General features: G+C 42.9%; 1 protein-coding gene across 3 annotated transcripts in view; it reads right to left on the bottom strand.

The window, feature by feature from the left end:
* Nucleotides 1–21,487, bottom strand: part of LOC140185675 (catenin alpha-3-like) — a 1,719,142-nt gene that overhangs the window by 102,010 nt on the left and 1,595,645 nt on the right. For all 3 annotated transcript variants that reach the window (XM_072239175.1, XM_072239176.1, XM_072239177.1), the window contains one exon: nucleotides 17,754–17,935. In XM_072239175.1, coding sequence (XP_072095276.1) covers nucleotides 17,754–17,935 — 182 coding nt within the window. The remainder of the gene's footprint in view (nucleotides 1–17,753; nucleotides 17,936–21,487) is intronic.

Here is a 21,487-nt window from a genome sequence, read left to right as displayed (position 1 = left end):
ATCTGCTTCAACAATACAAGTAACGTAGAATCCCTGAGCTTATCAAAATTACCTTACCAAGCTTAAACAGAAGATACCAGAAGACTGCTGTACAAAGAGCGGGTCACTCTAAACAATTAATGATTCTCGTTGAACAACAATTAACCAATTCATGCGCTCTAAAGAACCTCGGAGCCCAATGCTCTCTGGCACCCCCCACAGGACTGATGAGCTCATTATAGTACCCACCACCCCCCATCCTCCCCATGGCTGGCACCCAAAGGCCTAGAGAGACCAGAAAACTTGAGATCTAGAAACAAATTAAAAGACCTGGGGAACTTGTGTGAGAGAGAGAGAGAGGCCTAGGGAACCCTAAGATGGACTTGGGAATGAGGAGACAGACTTGGGAGTCCTCAAGACAGGGAGAACATTGAAAAACACTGGGAAACCTTGAAATCCTTTGAACCCTGGAAGGCCATAGGAAAACTAGGACCTTAAGGATCTGTAATACTTAGATTGAGACACTTAGACTGGGATGCTTAGACACAGAAAAGCCATGAGATCCAGAAAAAACTTTGGGGCCTGGAAATAGCCTTGAAACCCAAAAGCTTGAGTCCTTGCAAACATGGAATGTGATACCTATGGAAGGATCCTGGGAGGACCTTGCTCATGGTGTTTCACTCTTCACTATTTTCCAGAGGCAATTAGCATACAGAAGGCTGTACTCTCAGTTTTACGGGTTGAGACAGCAGAAACAGACTCATTGTACACTGAGCTAGCTGGCTCTCTGCAGATCTGTTTCATTTGTTACTTGAAAGTTCAATTTTCCCAGTCTGTCCCATGACTTTCATCACGAAGTTTAATATATGATAGCTTACTCTTGTTCGGGTTACTTTACTTGTGTGTTTGCACACTCCAACCAGGGATCAGTTTTTGGAACAGGGCTCTTCAGGGTTGCAAACTCAAATTACTGTTTCAGGAGACACTTACACACTGGAACATTTGCTACCATAGCATCTCTCATCAGAGCAGACAGACTGGAGTTATGTATTGTAAAAGGTTAGTCCTTCCCACTGCAATTGTTGGAGTGTAATCTTATTTCAATTATTCCCAATAGCGTCCTTTCAAACATTAATATGACATTAACAAAGGCATATCATTTCTTGCAAGGAACAACATCAAGAAAAGGCAAGTCCTTCCAAAATTTACACTATTGACTTGAATGCTGATGTATTGAATTAAGCAAACTTTGTCGACAAACTTGTTTGATAAAGTTCTGGTTCTGGTGAGATGGCAGTGCATTCGATTGCAGCGACTTCTATTGGGTTCACAAAAAGTGCCATTGTCCTATGCATTTTTCAAGATCACAAGATCATGCTAGACATTAAGAACTTAAGGTACTGCTGGTCTACTCCATCAGCGAGTTGCTTTTTGGTGAGGAGAATGAATGTACTTCTCATCTAAAGCCGACCGAAGTCAAAACACCGCTACTCAAACTCGGTTGGATTCATTACTTGGCAGGGTCCTTCTGGCAAATGTGTGCTGGCAGTATTGGAACCCAAGTGTGGGGGAAAGGCAGATTCCGATGTAGAGATGGCAACGAGAGTTTATTAATAATAATTCTAAAAGAACATCGGGGGTCAGCTGCGCAGCACCACCAGAAGTAACATTCTCAAAACTAGAACCCCACGATTAGTGTTAATTGGGCTTCCACTTAGGCTACGTCCACACTACGCCAGATAATTTTGAAAACAAAGCTTTTTCTCTTTGTTTTGACCTCCGTCCACACTAAAGTGGCACTTACATCCCCCGAAAACGGAGATTTTCAGAAACGGTCTCCAGAGTGAATAAATCTGAAAATGCCTAATATCCATTGCAGTGTGTATGGGGTAAACGGAGAGATTTAAAAACGCTGTCATGACAACACCACAACAACAATGCTTTTTCTGCTTCTGCTTAGTACTGTGCAAGCACTGCCGTACGGCTGTTATAAAGCGCAGTCGGTGTGAATGGCGTGAGAGTTAAATTGTAAATTGAGGTTTTTGACTATTTAAAAACACTGTCATGATGTGCTGGAACAGATGGCCGCAGCGCGACATTTCGTTGTTTTCTTGAACGCAACCCCACACACAACCGAACAATTTCAGGACAGAGGGCAACAAGACTGAAGCCAGAAGAGTGAGAAATGTACTCACCAAATACTTTGACCCATAGCTTACTGAATAAATAAGTATACTCACTTTGCCCTGTTTTCTGTCCTTGCTTGTACGAAGGTGCTTTACCTATTTATGCAAGCACTTCTCTGACAATAGATGTGTAACAACCTAATGTAACATTGTATGGAAATACAAGATAACACTGATGCAGACACGTTTTATACATTTAACAAGGTGTTTTATTAATGCAACAGAGTTAGTCAGTTTTTCAATGTTTGTCGTCAGCCGGGTCATACTGTCCGTGAACTCCCTGTCGGTTGCCTCCATACGCTCCAGTATTTGTTTTTTTTAGTTTTAAGTCCTCCTGCGTGAGAGCCAAGAGCAATTCCTTTGAAGCTTTTCTACTCTGCAACTGGACAAACGTGCACAAAGTATACCATTTCCTCTTCGCTTGTTTTCTGTGTGTCCTGCGCGTGCCCAGTAGAGGAGATTCACCCAAATATCTGTGTTAGTGTGGACAGAGATATTTTGAAAGACGCTTAGTGTGGACGCCTGTCGTTTTTACTCGAAACCAGTGTTTTCAAAATTATCCGGCGTAGCCTTAAATAATACAAGTAACATGAAATCCCTGAGCCTAACAAAAAAAACTTAACAAGTTTAAACAGAAAGCACAATGAGACCAGATTGCAAAGAGTGAATTGCTTGAGAAAAACACAGGGAACTCTAAACAATTAACGACTTATTTAAGATAAATTAACCAATTCAGGTGCTTGAGAAACCTCGGAGCCCAGCTCTCTCTTGGCTGAAGAGCTCATTACAATAAGTTAGGGCTTTATTCTCTAAAGTGTGGGAGGATGAGCAGAAACAGAGACACCTCTTTCTCCCTTATTAGGGAGAGAGAGAGAGCCTATGGTATGTTGAATACCGGGTGAACAAGTAGTCTTTGGGGTAACTGCAAGTCTGTGTCTTTGCTGTTACTTTGCTCATGCTTGGGTGCTCGGTGGTGGATGCCAATGCTTTTTTTGCCGGTGGCGGGAGGGGGGATCATTGCTTGCTGCTGCTTACACGTGGGAGGGGGGAGCTGGAGGGGACATTGGGGTTCTAACATTTAACTGTCATTCATTCTTTGGGCCACTCCTCTGTTTTTCGTGGATGTTTGTGAAGAAAAAGCCATTTCAGGACGTGTATTGTATATGTTTCTCTGACATTAAATGTACCTTCGAAACGTTGAAACCTTTGAAATTTGATAGATGTAGACTAAGTTATGAAGGGTATAGATAGGGTAAATGCAAGTAGGCTTTTTTCACTGAGGTCAGGTGTAACTAGAAGTAGAGGGCATAGGTTGAGAGTGAAAGCTGAATTACAGTATTTCCCAGAGGGGGATCTTTTTCACTCAGAGGATGTGGGGTAAGCTGTCAGTGGAGGTGCTGAATGCAGGTTTGATCACAACATTTAAGAAAAGTTTAGATCAGTACATGGACGGGAGGAGAATGGAGAGCTATGGTCCGGGTACAAGTCGATGGCACTAGGTAGAATAACAGTTTCTGTCTTGTAGATGGGCTGAAGGGCCTGTTTCTATGCTGTAGTACTCATCTTCCATCATTTCCAACAGCTTCAATGAGATTGCAGTTTAGAATGTCCTTGGGGAAGGAAACACATCTTTGTCCTTCTGGCTTCCATTTGGATCCTGACTCTCACCAATGTGGTTGATCTTTAAAACAACCTTGGATAAGTACACGGATGGGAGGGGTATAGATGCCTCTGGTCCAGGTGCAGGATGAATAATAAATAGTTCATCAGAGACTAGATGTTCTGTGGTGCTCTATGACTCTATGACTAACAAACTGGAACCAGTGAGGAGCTGCAAAGATATTTGGTACTAAGACCTGACAGTAAAAGTGTCTGAAGGTACCCAATGCCTGGACAATGAAAAGCAAGCTGAATAAAATGTCTGGAATCAGACCACAAGCAGCAAAAATGTATGGAGCCAGACTGTCGGCTCTACACGTGTCTGGAGCCAGATCTCAGGCTGCAATAATGCTTAGAGACAGGCAGCAGGCTGAATACCTGTCTGCAGCCGGATCGCAGGCTGCAGGAATGTTTAAGAGAGGCAGTAGGCTGAAACCAGGTCTGGAGCCAGATCTCAGGCTGCAATAATGCTTAGGGACAGGGAGCAGGCTGAATACATGTCTGGAGTCAGTCGGCAGGCTGCATAGTCGTCTGAAGACAGAGAGCAGGCTGACTGAATCTCTGGAGACACAGTGAGCTGCATAAATGTCTGTAGGCAGAACACAGGCTGACAAAACATCTGGATTTAGGCAGCAACCTGCCTAAATGTACGGAGACAGGCAGCAGGCTATGAAGAGTAATTTCTCTTATTCTTGCTGCTTTGCACAGCTTATCATGTTGATGCTGTTGTTATATCAGGAATTTGTTCAAGATGGAGTGTGGCATAATGAAGGGATGTAAATAACAGTTTTCACATTTTCATTACTAATTTGGACACCATATGGAGGATGATACACGATTATAATTAACCTAATTGGCATATGCAATTAAATTAACTGGAAAGTAATCTTTCCCCACGACCTGAACACTAAATGCCATCTTTACTCAACCTGCAGATGTATTTGCTACAAATGATGAGGAAAACTATTGAAGATTGTGATTTAGATATATTTTAATGAAACAATTAAATTCAAACATAACTTATTGTGATGTTTCTGTTCACAGATAAGAGATTTGTTTTTATTGCATCCCATGACAAGCCTGTAGCTCTTACATTGTTACAAAACAGATCATTTAACTAAGTTATTGCTTCATGCATCACAGTCACTGGAATTAGCAAACAGCCTCCAGGAATGGAAAAGAAGCTCATAACAGAAGCCACCTGGCAGAACCAATACGTTGATGTTATCTCCATACTGGCATAATTACATGCTCGAAGTATTCCTACATGGAGGGGTATGGAGGATTGTGGTATTTACACTGTCTTTCCATCATTACTCAATTGTATTGATACGGTATCGGTATCTGCACGTCAACACCAATATCATACCTCCATCTTTGCACATTTAGATCAAAACTGTGCCATCGTAGAGTAGCAATGTAGTATCAAAAGTCAGTTCAGAAACAATATGCATCTACAAACTATTGCTGCGTGAAGGTAATCAGTGACAGGTTTTCTACCATGGTTCTAGTTCTCTCATTAAGTATCAGGAGCTATGGTCCTACATGACAATAAGGTCACGGGCCACTCACAACAACCAACACACTGTGACATCATGTGGGCCCCACCAAGCCGGAACAAGCCTACAAAGCTTTCCAGAGACGTCTATGGGCTCAAAAGATGACCGCATTCAGTGGAAAGATGGCATGAGGTCCCAAACAGTTAATTTGAAATCCTACATAAATTACCTGTTTGTACTTGTAGGTAATGTAATGGATTGCATTTGATTATGTTCAAATAAGACCTTTTCACAAGAGGAAAATTGAAGTACTTGCTGATGAAGTGCTGTGCGGCAAAGTGTTCATCATACAACTGACTGGAGTCCATTATCTATTTAGACGCTGGCAATAATTTGCAGCTTCTAATATAATTAACTGGCTTTACAAATAAAACATTTGGTTGTAACATATTGCCAGTTACTGGTTACCCTCCCTGAGAGTAAAAGAATTCCCATACGGCTTTCACAGAAGATCAAGATACTCTTCCCAGTGTTCTGGCCAATAATTATTCCATGACAAACATCAATCGCTGATTGCTATCACATTGTTCTCCATGAGACCTTGCTATACACGGATCGGCTGCTGCTTTTTCTGCCTTATGGAAGGTAACTACACTTGAACCTTCTACACCGGAGCTAAAGAGGTTTGGAAATGCCCAACAGTTTTGAAAGGCACTAGATCAGAAAGTTCACTAAAATAGCCAAATCACATTTCCAGATAATCTGTAAGGTAATAATTTTCTTTTGAGTCATAATGATTTAATACATTTTGACAATCCACACAAGACTGTACAAAGTAAAGGAGTTGGTAGTTTTAGACTTCATGTTTTTAACTAATATTGTCTTGATAAGCTGCCGGGAGGAGAACAGAGCTCTAAAGCAAAATTGCACTTATAATGTCATGATTGTCTTAGGGGTATGATATGCTACACAGAACTTTAAGTTTAATTTTAATATGTGCATATTTAAAATGTACATATCATTATCCATTAGAGCAGGGCAGGGATAGAAACTGCCAAGTCTTGATGAGGCCTTTCTCTTCTATACTTTAGGGATGCTGTGGTGTATTTGAAAGGAAGGGCATAATCTGTGGCTTTGTCTGCCCACTGGGCATGTGGAATTTAGGCTAGAGAAGAGACACATATTCATTTTGCACTGGAGAGCTCACAAGGACTACAGTAAGAAGGCATAACACCTGGAAAACTTCAGCAGACTATGAAAAGTTAAGATGGTAGGAGTTTGAGACATAGGAGAAGAATTAGGCCAGTTGACCCATCGAGCCTGCGCTGCCATTTGATGCTGGTACACGGCCAGGAAAACTGCAGCAGTCCACAAAGAATTAAGACCGTAAAACATAGGAATAGAATTAGTCCATTTAGCCCATCGAGTCTGCTCCAACATTCGATCATGGTTGAATTATTTTTCTTTGCACATAGTCTGACGATACATGAGAAATTTCAAGAGGCTCACTGAGCTCGTATTCCAACGAAGCAGAGCAGTGAAACATTCCATAAGACATAGGAGCAGAATTAGGCCATCTGGCCCATTGAGTCTGCTCCACCATTCAATCATGGCTGATCCTTTTTTTCTCTCTCCTCCTCAACCCCATAACCGGCCTTCCCCCTGTAACCTTTGATGCCATGCCCAATTAAGAACCTATCAACCTCTGGCTTAAATATACCCAATGGCTTGCCTCCACAGCTGCCTGTGGCAACAAATTCCATAAATTCACTGTTCTCTGGCTACCCAGTCATGAGGTGAAGAGTATTTCAGAGACATTCAGCTTGAACCACCTTGCATACCATGACTGATAGAGCAGGTTTTCACTTTCTTTGTGGTGTTACGTACCCCGTAACTGGGTTGCCAAACCAGCAGAAATGGATCACTCAGTTGGAGTCTGGATTACTGGAACTAAGGAAGTTTTATTAAAGAAATAAGCAACACAGTACTCTAATAGTAAGGATATAAATGCAACAGGTTAGCACTGAATAAACACACATGTACACAGAACTAGGATAATAGGACCAATCAAGCTCTATCGCAGTCTAGGGGTAAAATGTTCAATCACAAGTGACAGAGTTCAGTTTAGTTCAGTTCGCAACAATCGTTGTTGTGCTGTTGAAGAGAGAGAAAGAGAGAGCAAATGCTGATATTCAAAATCGGATTCAACAGACCTTTGATATTTCTCGCAGTTAGCTTTCGGGCGAGCCCTTTGTAATGTCTTCTGAGGTCACCAACTGTGACCCCTCCGTTTTCAGATACGATCGTTCTTCTGCGGTGAACCTGGCACCCAGGCAAGGGTGGACACACACACCAGGTTCCCGCCGACCGAATCTTTCCACCCTGTGCGTCTATGGCTGGTCCCGTGACCAGCCCTCCAAAAACTCCCACCGACTTGTGGGGGCGCACCGCTTCCAGGGTCTCGATACCTCGTGGTGTCGTGAGTGGTGTCTCCTGTGGTGTCTCCTGCCTTAGCGAACCTGTCCCTTTTTTATCCCCCTGTTGGGGTATCGCCTGTCCATCACTTCAAACAGTTCAGGTTCAAAGCAAACCAGTCTTGACAATACCCAGACCGGTGTCTCCTTCCGTTAATCTCTCTCGTCTCTTCATTAACATTTCCAAATGCTGCTCCATTGTCTTACTTATCTCTCTTCTGAAGGCAGGTGGCAGATCAACTGTTGATCCCACTGGTGATAGCACAGGACAGTCAACACCTTAGTCTATGTGTACTTTCGTCACAGTGGCAAGGTAAAAGTGGAAGTCTTGTGCCCAGAGTGCCAGAGTGGAGTCTCAGGTTGCCCCAATGAAATCGCAGTGGACTGCCACTAGGACAGATGCTGTTTTCCTATGGCAGCCAGAAGTCACCTAGGATCAGATTGATGCCAATACTACTGTCTGTGGTGTATCAAATGCAATAAGATTTTGATCACACTTGGAATATTGTGTTCAGTTGGTTGCTCATTATAGGATGGTTGTGGAAGCTTTAGAGAGGTTGCAGAAGAGATTTATCAGGATGCTGCCTGGATTAGAGAGAATATTTTATGAGAATAGGTTGAGTGAGCTAAGGCTTTTCTCTTTGGAATGAAGGAGGATGAGAGGTGACTTGACAGAAGTGTACAACATGATAAAAGTCACCAATTGTGTAGATAGCCGGAAACCTTTTTCCCCGGTGCATAAATGGCTAAGCTGGCTGGTGGCGTAATGGCATCAGCGCCGGACTTCGGCGCGAAGGCTCCCGAGTTCGAATCCAGCCGGCTCCCTGGCATGCTTTCCATCCATGCTGGGCTGAGCCTTGAGCTAGCAACTTGGCCTCATAAAAATAAGACAGCCTGCTAAAAAAACGCCGTCATGACGGCGTCCCAATGACTCCACCTGGACTTAAGGGCTTTCTTCTTCTATAAATGGCTAAAGAGCAAGCATAATTTTAAGGTGATTGGAGGAAGATACAGGGGGGATGTCAAAGGTATTTTTTTTTACAAAGAGTGGTGGTTTCATGAAATGCATTGCTGGGGTGGTGGTAGAGACATGAGGGGCATTTAAGAAAACGCATAGATGATGGAAAATTGGAGGGGTATTTAGGAGAGAAATTCAAAGTTCAAAGTAAAATTATTACTGAAGTACATATATGTCATCACACACAACCCTGAGATTCATCTTCTTAGGGACAATCACAGTAAATACAAGGAGCTCAATAGACTCAATGAAATATCGCCCCCAACAGGACAGACAGCAACCAATGTGCAAATATAAACAACAAACTGTGAAAATGCAAAACGAAAGAGAAGAAAAAAAAAGAAATAATAATAATAATAATAGAAACATAGAAAATAGGTGCAGGAGTAGGCCATTTGGCCCTTCGAGCCTGCACCGCCATTTATTATGATCATGGCTGATCATCCAACTCAGAACACCGCCCCAGCCTTCCCTCCATACCCCCTGACCCCGGTAGCCACAAGGGCCAGATCTAACTCCCTCTTAAATATAGCCAATGAACTGGCCTCAACTGTTTCCTGTGGCAGAGAATTCCACAGATTCACCACTCTCTGTGTGAAGAAGTTTTTCCTAATCTCGGTCCTAAAAGGCTTCCCCTCTATCCTCAAACTGTGGCCCCTCGTTCTGGACTTCCCCAAGATCGGGAACAATCTTCCTGCATCTAGCCTGTCCAATCCCTTTAGGATCATATACGTTTCAATCAGATCCCCCCTCAATCTTCTAAATTCCAACGAGTACAAGCCCAGTTCATCCACTCTTTCTTCATATGAAAGTCCTGCCATCCCAGGAATCAATCTGGTGAACCTTCTTTGTACTCCCTCTATGGCAAGGATGTCTTTCCTCAGATTAGGGGACCAAAACTGCACACAATACTCCAGGTGTGGTCTCACCAAGGCCTTGTACAACTGCAGTAGTACCTCCCTGCTCCTGTACTCGAATCCTCTCACTATAAATGTCAGCATACCATTCGCCTTTTTCACCGCCTGCTGTACCTGCATGCCCACTTTCAATGACTGGTGTATAATGACACCCAGGTCTCGTTGCACCTCCCCTTTTCCTAATCGGCCACCATTCAGATAATAATCTGTTTTCCTATTTTTGCCACCAAAGTGGATAACTTCACATTTATCCACATTAAATTGCATCTGCCATGAATTTGCCCACTCACCCAACCTATCCAAGTCACCCTGCTTCCTCTTAGCATCCTCCTCACAGCTAACACTGCCACCCAGCTTCGTGTCATCCGCAAACTTGGAGATGCTGCATTTAATTCCCTCATCCAAGTCATTAATATATATTGTAAACAACTGGGGTCCCAGCACTGAGCCTTGCGGTACCCCACTAGTCACCGCCTGCCATTCTGAAAAGGTCCCGTTTATTCCCACTCTTTGCTTCCTGTCTGCTAACCAACTCTCCATCCACACCAATACCTTACCCCCAATACCGTGTGCTTTAAGTTTGCACACTGATCTCCTGTGTGGGACCTTGTCAAAAGCCTTCTGAAAATCCAAATATACCACATCCACTGGTTCTCCCTTATCCACTCTACTAGTTACATCCTCAAAAAATTCTATGAGATTCGTCAGACATGATTTTCCTTTCACAAATCCATGCTGACTTTGTCCGATCATTTCACCGCTTTCCAAATGTGCTGTTATCACATCCTTGATAACTGACTCCAGCAGTTTCCCCACCACCGACGTTAGGCTAACTGGTCTATAATTCCCCGGTTTCTCTCTCTCTCCTTTTTTAAAAAGTGGAGTTACATTAGCCACCCTCCAATCCTCAGGAACTAGTCCAGAATCTAAACAGTTTTGAAAAATTATCACTAATGCATCCACTATTTCTTGGGCTACTTCCTTAAGCACCCTGGGATGCAGACCATCTCACCCTGGGGATTTATCTGCCTTCAATCCCTTCAATTTACCTAACACCACTTCCCTACTAACATGTATTTTGCTCAGTTCCTCCATCTCACTGGACCCTCTGTCCCCTACTATTTCTGGAAGATTATTTATGTCCTCCTTAGTGAAGACAGAACCAAAGTAATTATTCAATTGGTCTGCCATGTCCTTGCTCCCCATAATCAATTCACCTGTTTCTGTCTGCAGGGGACCTACATTTGTCTTTACCAGTCTTTTCCTTTTTACATATCTATAAAAGCCTTTACAGTCCGTTTTTATGTTTCCTGCCAGTTTTCTCTCATAATCTTTTTTCCCCTTCCTAATTAAGCCCTTTGTCCTCCTCTGCTGAACTTTGAATTTCTCCCAGTCCTCAGGTGAGCCACTTTCTCTGGCTAATTTGTATGCTTCTTCTTTGGAATTGATACTATCCTTAATTTCTCTTGTCAGCCACGGGTGCACTACCTTCCTTGATTTATTCTTTTGCCAAACTGGGATGAACAATTGTTGTAGTTCATCCATGCAACCTTTAAATGCTTGCCATTGCATATCCACCGTCAATCCTTTAAGTGTCATTTGCCAGTCTATCTTAGCTAATTCACGTCTCATACCTTCAAAATTACCCCTCTTTAAGTTCAGAACCTTTGTTTCTGAATTAACTATGTCACTCTCCGTCTTAATGAAGAATTCCACCATATTATGGTCACTTATACCCAAGGGGCCTCTCAGGACAAGATTGCTAATTAACCCTTCCTCATTGCTCAAAACCCAGTCCAGAATAGCCTGCTCTCTAGTTGGTTCCTCCACATGTTGGTTCAAAAAACCATCCCGCATACATTCCAAGAAATCCTCTTCCTCAGCACCTTTACCAATTTGGTTCACCCAATCTACATGTAGATTGAAGTCACCCATTATAACTGCTGTTCCTTTATTGCACACATTTCTAATTTCCTGTTTAATACCATCTCCGACCTCACTACTACTGTTAGGTAGCCTGTGCACAACTCCCACCAGCGTCTTCTGCCCCTTAGTGTTACGCAGCTCTACCCATATCGATTCCACATCTTCCCGGCTTATGTTCTTCCTTTCTATTGCGTTAATCTCTTCTTTAACCAGCAACGCCACCCACCTCCCCTTCCTTCATGTCTATCCCTCCTGAATATTGAATATCCCTGAACGTTGAGCTCCCATCCCTGGTCACCCTGGAGCCATGTCTCTGTGATCCCAACTATATCATAATCATTAATAACAATCTGCACTTTCAATTCATCCACCTTATTACGAATGCTCCTTGCATTGACACACAAAGCCTTCAGGCGCTCTTTTACAACTCTCTTAGCCCTTATACAATTATGCTGAAAAGTGGCCCTTTTTAATGCTTGCCCTGGATTTGTTGGCCTGCCACTTTTACTTTTCTCCATAGTACTTTTTGTTTCTACCCTCACTTTACACCCCTCTGTCTCTCTGCACTGGTTCCCATCCCCCTATAGTGAACTAACCTCCTCACGCCTAGCCTCTTTAATTTGATTCCCACCCCCCAACCATTCTAGTTTAAAGTCACCTCAGTAGCCCCCGCTAATCCCCTGCCAGGATATTGGTCCCCCTAGGATTCAAGTGCAACCCATCCTTTTTGTACAGGTCACGCCTGCGCCAAAAGAGGTCCCAATGATCCAAAAACTTGAATCCCTGCCCCCTGCTCCAATCCCTCAGCCACGCATTTATCCTCCACCTCATCGCACTCCTACTCTCACTGTCACGTGGCACAGGCAGTAATCCTGAGATTACTACCTTTGCGGTCCTTTTTCTCAACTCCCTTCCTAGCTCCCTATATTCTCCTTTCAGGACCTCATCCCTTTTCCTACCTATGTCATTTGTACCTATATGTACCACAACCTCTGGCTCCTCACCCTCCCGCTTCAGGATATCTTGGACACAATCAGAAATATCCCGGACCCTGGCACCAGGGAGGCAAACTACCATCCGGGTCTCTGGACTGCGTCCACAGAATCGCCTATCTGACCCCCTTACTATCGAGTCCCCTATCACAACTGCCCTCCTCTTCCTTTCCCTACCCTTCTGAGCTACAGAGCCGGACTCTGTGCCGGAGGCACGGCCGCTGTCGCTTCCCCCGGGTAAGCTGTCCCCCCCAACAGTTCTCAAACAGGAGTACCTGTTGTTAAGGGGCACAGTCACCGGGGTACTCCCTATTACCTGACCTTTCCCCTTCCCCCTCCTAACCGTGACCCACTTGTCTGCCTCCCGTGGCCCCGGCGTGACCACCTGCCTGCAACTCCTCTCTATCACCTCCTCACTCTCCCTGACCAGACGAAGGTCCTCGAGCTGCAGCTCCAGTTCCGTAACGCGGTTCCTTAGGAGCTGCATCTCGATACACTTGGCGCAGATGTAGACGTCCGGGAGGCTTGGAGACTCCATGGCCTCCCACATCCGACACCGAGAACAGCAAACTGCCCTCACGCTCATACTGCCCCTCTCCTCAAATAACAACAGAAAATGAATGCCAAACCTTCCTCGCCCGTTTCCGCCTAAGCCCGTTGAGCCGAAGCCCTTAAACCTTCAGTCTGCTCCCGGGCTCACTCCGCAGCCTGCAAACTACGCTGCCCGCTCTATGAGGCTCTGTTCCTTTTAAATCTGCCGCGCTGCACAGCCCGACGTCACACGCCTGCGCAGTCCCGCCTCTCAGAACGCCGTTGGAGAAAAAAAATAACGAAAATTTCAAAAATGTGTTTCTCAAATAAGCAATAAATATTGACAACAGGAGATGAAGAGTCCATAGGTTGTGGGAATATTTCAGCGATTGGGTGAAAGAAGTTGAGTGAAGTTATCCCATCTGGTTCAGGGGAAGTAACTGTTCCAGAACCTGGTAGTGTGAGTACTGAGGCTCCTGTACCTTCTTCCTGATGGCAGCAGCGAGAAGAGAGCATGGTCTGGATGGTCGGTGTTCTTGAGGATGGATGTTGCTTTTCTGTGACTGCGCTCCGTATCGATGTGCTCAACGGAGTGGGGGGCTTTACCTGTGGGCCATATCCACTACTTTTTGAAGGCTTTTCCATACCAGGCTATGGTGCAACCATCGCTATATAGAATGGTTAGATTGGCCTTAAAGAAGGTTGAAAGGTTGATACAACATCACGGGTCAAAGAACCTGTACTGTGTTGTACTGTTCTATGTTCAATGTTCTGTGAACATTAGGAAAGTTTTCTTTGTGTCCCCATCATCGAGGATTATCTGGTAATAGCGCCATCACAATTTGTAGTAGCTTGTTCAGCAGAAATTGGCAGTCACATTTTCCATGGTACAGTTATAGTAACTCCAAGAGCAATTCTTTGTGTGTGAACAGTTCAGGATATGATGGAATATGGATTTAGCACTGAGTGTTAAATTAGTAGGTGGATACACAATGTGAGGAAATGCAAGTTTCCCTACTCTGGAAGAAAGAATGAAATTAAAATAAAAATTATTTAAATCCAGGGAAACTGCTGAATGTTGCCAGATACAGGGTTTTGTGGCATCTGGTCCATGAAACAAAAGTTTGCACACAGAAATAGGAAATAATTTGAATGTTGGCCTTTATTGCAAAGGTTTATGGATTTAAATCTGTGAAGCTTCACTGCAAATTTACAGGGCACTTGTGAGACTGTGTCTAAATGATCACATACAGATTTGTACGCAATGTTTAAGGAAGGATATCTTTGCATTAGAGCAGCGAAGAAAATGTTCACCAGGTTGATTCTTGGAATGATGCATAAAGAAAAGGAGAATTGTTTGGGTCTATATTCCTTGGAGTCTAAAAAGAATGAGAGGTGATTTTATGGAAACATGTAAAATGCTGAGAGGACTGAGCAGGTGGTTGAAGAGATGGTAGAACATAGAATGTTACAGCATGGTACAGCCCCTTCAGTCCACGATGTTGTGCCAATCTTTTAATCTACTCTAAGATCAATCTAACCCTTACCTCCTACATAGCCTTCCACTTTTCTATCATTCATGTGCCCATCTAAGAGTTTCTTAAATGCCCCTAATGTATTTGTCTCCAGCACCACCCCAGCAGAGCGTTCCACATACTTACCACTCTCTGTGTGAAAAACTGACCTCTGACATTCTCCCCTATACTTTCTTCCAATTGACTTAAAATTATGCCCTCATCTTAGCTACTTCCACCCTGGGAAGAAAATCTCTGGTTATCCACTTGATTTTTGTTTTATCAGAACATAAGAACATAAGAAATAGGAGCAGGAGTAGGCTATCTGGCCCATCGAGCCCGCTCCGCCATTCAATAAGATCATGGCTGATCTAACCACAGACTCATCTCCACCGACCTGCCTTTTCCCCATAACCCTTAATTTTTCTACCATGCAAAAATCTATCCAACCTTGTCTTAAATATATTTACTGAGGTAGCCTCCATTGCTTCATTGAGCAGATAATTCCACAGATTCACCACTCTCCGGAAAAAAGCATTTCCTCCTCATCTCCGTCCTAAATCTACTCCCCAAAATCTTGAGGCTATGCCCTTTAGTTCTATTCTCACCTACCAGTGGAAACAACTTTCCTGTCTCTATCTTATCTATCCTTTTAAATGTTATATTTTTCTGTAAGATCTCCTCTCATTCTCCTGAATTTCAGTGAGTACAGTTTCAGATGACTCAATCCCTCCTCATAGTCTAACCTCCTCACCTCTGGAATCAACCTGGTGAACCTCCTCTGCACCGCCTCCAAAGCCAGCATATCCTTCCTCAAGTAAGGAGACCAGAACTGCACACAGTACTCCAATTGCTTCTTCACCAGTACTCTGTACAGTTGCAGCATAACCTCCCTGCTCATAAACTCAATCCGTCTAACAATGAAGGCCAACATTCCATTTGCCTGCTTGATAGCCTGCTGCACCTGCAAACCGACTTTTTGTGACTCATGCACAAGCACTCCCAAGTCCCTCTGCATAGCAGCATGCTGCAATTTTTTCTTACTATTTAATCCGTTCTTTTATTTTTCCTTCCAAAGTGGACGACCTCGCATTTACCAACATTGTACTCCATCTGTCAGACCTTTGCCCACTCACTTAACCTATCTAAATCTTTCTGCAGACTGTTTGTATCTTCTGCACAATTTGCTTTTCCACTCAATTTGGTATCATCAGCAAACTCAGAGACACTACACTTGGTCCCCTCTTCCAGATCGTTAATGTATATCGTGAACAGTTGCAGGCCCAGCATCGACCCCTGCAGCACACCGCTCACCACTGATTGCCAACCAGAGTAACACCCATGTATCCCAACTCTCTGCTTTCTATTAGTTAACCAACCCTCTTCCCATGCTAATAAGTCACCTTATGAATAAGTCTTTTGTGTGGCACCTTATCGAACGCCTTCTGGAAATCCAAGTGAATAATGTCCCTTTGTTTCCCTCTACCCACTGCGCTTGGTATATCCTCAAAGAACTCCAGTAGGTTTGTAAACGTTTGCTGAATCCATGCTGCATCTGCCTGATGGATCCATTTCTTTCCAGATGCCTCACTATTTCTTCTTTGGTGATAGCTTCAGGAGTTCCATGACCAGATCATAGAACCTTCTTCCAGCTGGCTTTAGAGTCTCCCATATGCCTTCTGGCAAACTAGCAGAAATTTCATCTGAGTTTTTTCAACAGTATTTTTCTCTTTGCCACTCTCCCATAAAGCTGCGACTGGTGAAACACCCAGGCAACAGTTGTTGTATATGCAGTCTCTCCCATCTCAGCCACTGAAGCTTGTAAATCCTCCAGAATTGTCATAGGTCTCTTGGTGGCCTCCCTCACCAGTCCCCTTCCTGCACAGTCACTCAGTTTTTGAGAAACTCCTGCTCTAGGGTAGATTTACAGCAGTGACATATTCTTTCCATTTCTTGATCATTGACATAATTGTACTCCAAAGGATATTCAGTGACTTGGAAACGTTCTTGTATCCATCTCCTGACTCGTGCTTTTCAATAACCTTTTTGTGGAGTTAGTTGAAGTGTTCTTTTTTCTTCATGATGTAGTTTTTGCCGGGATACTGACTCACCAGCAGTTGAAAGTACCAGACAGAGGTGTATTTTTACTCAATCAATTGAAACACCTTGACTGCACACAGTGATCTCCACTTAACTAATTATGTGACTTCTAAAACCAATTGGCTGCACCAGTGATGATTTGGTGTGTCATATTAAAGGGATGAATACTTATGCAATCAATTATTTTTGTGTTATATTTGTAATTAATTTTGATCACTTTGTAGAGATCTGTTCCCACTTAGATATGAAGGAGTCTTTTTCTGTTGATCAGTGTCAAAAAAACCAAACTAAACCCACTGTAATTCAATATTGTTAAACAATAAAACATGAAAACTTCTGGGAGGAGGTTGAATACTTTTTATAGGCACTGTAAATTACAAAGGAGCCAAGGGGGATGGGAAGTGAATGGAAAATTGATAAAGAGGCCAAGATTGGATCAATAGTAACTGCACTCTCTCACGGTAGCATCTGAAAAGAGGATGCTGTCTAAGTTGCATGCCATCTTGGACAACATCTCCCATCCACTACATAATGGACTGGTTGGGCACAGGAGTACATTCAGCCAGAGACTCATTCCACCGAGATGCAACACAGAGCGTCATAGGAAGTCATTCCTGCCTGTGGCCATCAAACTTTACAACTCCTCCCTTGGAGGGTCAGACACCCTGAGCCAATAGGCTGGTCCTGAACTTATTTCATGGCATAATTTACTATTCAATTATTTATGGTTTTATTACTATTTAATTATTTATGGTGCAACTGTAACGAAAACAAATTTCCCTGGGGATCAATAAAGTATGACTATGACTATGACTAATGATCTCACTCATTGGTGGAGCAGACTATCTTTGTTTCTTTTCCTTAGGTGTTAATGGTGATACTGGTAGATGTTTTCCTGTGAAAATACCCCTGCTGTTGTTAGTTTGTTGTCTATATGGTGTGAATAGAGAGGACTTACCTGGTGAAATCAGTCATCTCCACCATGATCATGCACATCTTCTTGGCGAGTACAATGATGTCATTGCTGGTCTCATCCCAAATCTCAATCTCTGCATCCAGTCTGCTCTTAACCTGCGTGAAATCCGCAACCTGTTCAGCAATCTTAGCTTTTTCCTCTTCTGGTAGTTCTGTCATTTTAGCCTGAAACATAATACCAAACCAAGTGTAACCGAGAGTGGCCTTTTATCCATTATGATTTTCGCTCTTTAATATGACTATATCCATACAAACACTGTTAACATTTCAATAGTGATTGTCGAGTACTTTGGGAAACTTTGAGGTTTTAAAAAACACTGAAGTATGAACTTCTGATTTAATCTCAATCATTAGGCTTTATTACCAGTGCCAATGTTCCTTGACTATGTTTTGTCAGACTCTTGCCAAGAGATTGAAAGGGAATTGTTTCAGTGTTTTGAACTATGAGTTATACTGGGCCAACAAATATTGGTGAATCTTGAAGGAAAGCCACGTATCAAATAAAAGTTAAAGCTGAATTTGTTATTCTGTGCTCAAGTACCTGTATGCACTGGTGCAATGAAAAACTTACGTTCAGTAACATCACAGGCACATGGCATCATGCAAACAGCGTTCACAAGATAAATATAAATTAGACACAAATTACACACAAAAAACACACAATAACAACAAAAGAAGTATTTTGGTGCAAAGTGATCAAGTGATCATTGTATTGCTAAACTGTAGTGATTAGGGTTGTGTTGGTTGGCTCTAGGATGGAATGGTTGAAGGGAAGTAGCTGCTCTTGAATCTAGTGGTGTGGGACCTCAGGCTTCTGTACCTCCTGCCCGATGGCAGCTGTGAGAAGACAACACGGTCCAGGTGGTGGAGATCTTTGAGGAGATATTTAAGGCAGGGCTTCATGTAGATATCACCAGTGGTGGGGAGGGAGGTGCTGTGTTGCATTGGGTATATTTCAGATTTCCAGCCTCTGCATGATATTTTGCTTTCAAATTCCTGCCTGGTTTTGTTGGATCTCAGTTCTTCTCTCTCTTCAGGTGCTGCCCAACCTGCTAGGTTCTGCCAGCATTTTCCATTATTTCAGCCTTCTACACACTCAGTCCAATCTGCACACACAGTTCGAGCATGTTTTTGTTGGTTTCTTTCTCTCTTCTTCTCCCTCAATTTACACTTCATCTTTACAGATTAGTTGTCACCAACGAGCCTTCAGTACCAATCCATTATCCCGTGGTCTCCATCCACCATAGAGTTATTTTCTCCAGCCAGACCTCTCTCATTTCTGCAACTTAAAGCATGCTTGTACACTACATTTACCAGGTTCTGACAGTCATCAAACTGAAATGTAAATGGTTTGTTCCACATGGATATTGAGTATTTCAAGCATTTCATGTTTCTGTTTCATACTTTCAGCAACTGCATTTTTGTTTGCTTTTTGAATCCTCTTAAATTAACATGTTAATTGTGTGCAATATATCCAAACTTGCAAATATAATTATAGACACTGGCTATTTAAAAACTAATCAAATTTAAGGTGACAAATTTATTGTAATAGTAATTCACTCTTTTACTTTAACCATTTCAAGAGAAATAAACTAAATTATTGTTTACTCTTTGGGGAAATGGCTCATTAGAAGATTAGGCATATAAAACTGTAAGACAATAAAGCATAGGAACAGAATTAGGCCATTTGGCCCATCGAGTCTGCTCCTCTATTCCATCACAGATGATTTATTATCCCTCGCATTCCCTTTTCCTGCCTTCTCCCCGTAACCTTTGACACCCAAACTAATCAAGAACCTATCACCTCTGCTTTATATATACTCAATGACTTGGCCTCTACCTGTGGCAATGAGTTCCACAGACCCACCACCCTCTGGCTAAAGAAATTCCTCCTCAGCTCTGCTCTAAAGGGATGTCCTTCTATTCTGAGGCTGTGCCCTCTGGTCCCAGACTTCCCCTCTATAGGAAACCTCCTCTCCTCAAACACTCTATCTAGGCCTTTCAATATTTGATATGTTTCAATGAGATCCCCTGTCATTCTTCTAAACTTCAGTGAGTACAGGCCCAGAACCAACAAATGCTCCTCATTTATTAATCTTTTCATTCCTGGGATCAATCTCAAAAACCTTTTCTGGACCCTCTCTAATGCCAGCACATCTCTTCTTAGATAAGGGGCTCAAAACTGCTCACAATACTCCAAGTGTGGTCTAACCAATGCCTTATAAAACTTCAGTGTTACATCCTTGCTTTTATATTCTGGTTCTCTTGAAATGAATGCTAATGTTGCATTGCCTTCCTCACCACCAACTCAACCTGCTAGTTAGTACTTTGGTGAATCCTGCACGTGGACTCCCAAGTCCCCTTGCACCTCTGATTCCTAAATTTTCTCCCCATTTAGAAAATAGTCTACACCGTTATTCCTTCTACAAAAGCGCAAGACCATAAACTTTCCTACACTGTATTCCATCTGCTAATTCTTTGCCCATTCTCCTAATTGTCCAAATCCTTCTCCAGACTCCTTGCTCCTTCAACATTATCTGCCCCTCCATCTATCTTGGACAGGTGCCTTTTCACTCCCTACATATTTGTGAATACACTTTCCTGTGAACAAAAAATTAACATTAAAGTACTGTATTTTTCAAATCTGCTCCATAGGTATTAGTGAGAATCAAGTAATATGGGGTCAGTGCAAAAAGAGGCACCGAAGTTAATGATTAGCTAGGATCTTACTGAATGGCAGAGCCTGCATGAGGCCTGTTCCTCAAGGAGGAGATACAGGAGCCTGGAGACACACACTCAATGATTTCTGAGCATCTTCTTCTCCACCATCACATTTCTGAATGATGTACGAAGCCACCATCACTGCAATTGCTATTCCTTATTTTTGCATGACTTACTTTGTTATTATAAATTGTTTCTTATATAGTATTGTTGGGGCAAAACGTCAAATTTCATGCTGTATGTTGGTGATAATAAATCTGATTCTGGTTCATTTCTTATGCTCTTAAGTTAAAACAAATAAGCAATATAAAAAACGTGATAAAAGAGAACCTAGAACATAGAACATGAACGGGCCCTTTGCCTCACAATGTTCTGCTAAATCAATTAAACAGCCAACTAAACTAATCCGTTGTGCCTACACAATGTTGATATCCTTCCATTTTCCTCACACTCATCTGCCTATCTGAACGTCACTTGAAAGTCTCCAATATATCTGCCTCTAACACCAGAAAACACTGTCACGGTCTGGTCTGTTGACTCCTCATTTTCTTTTAATTCCCTTTTCCCTGTGTTCTACCGGGCACCTTGATTAAGGCATCTGATTCTCATCCAAACTGGCAGCATAAAAACTTTGGCTTACATCTACTCAGGGCTGGACCGTCACCTGAGCCAGTGCGGTAATGCACGTTCCGGGCCACCAAGAATGGTGGATTCTAAGTTGCTTCGGGAATTCTGTCTCTTTGTGTCCAGCTAAGTGATTGCCGGCCGTTTGCTGCTTCATGTGCTACTCCATGTCAAGATATGAATTGCCTGTCGTTGTTTGGTTTTGTCATCTCATGTCCAGCTGAGTATTGCTGGCTGTTTGCCGCCACTCTGAGTCAAAATACAAACTGTGTGTTCTATATTTTAAGTTCTGTTCCCACGCCGGTTACCTGTGTTAATTTTCCCCCGTGTTAATAGGAGTAGGGCATTCCGCCCTCTGTTCTTTCCCGACCA

The sequence above is a fragment of the Mobula birostris genome, chromosome 21 (assembly GCF_030028105.1).
Source record: "Mobula birostris isolate sMobBir1 chromosome 21, sMobBir1.hap1, whole genome shotgun sequence".
Lineage (NCBI taxonomy): Eukaryota > Metazoa > Chordata > Chondrichthyes > Myliobatiformes > Myliobatidae > Mobula > Mobula birostris.
Note: the sequence above shows the minus strand (reverse complement) of the source record. Positions and strands in the feature narration are given on the sequence as shown.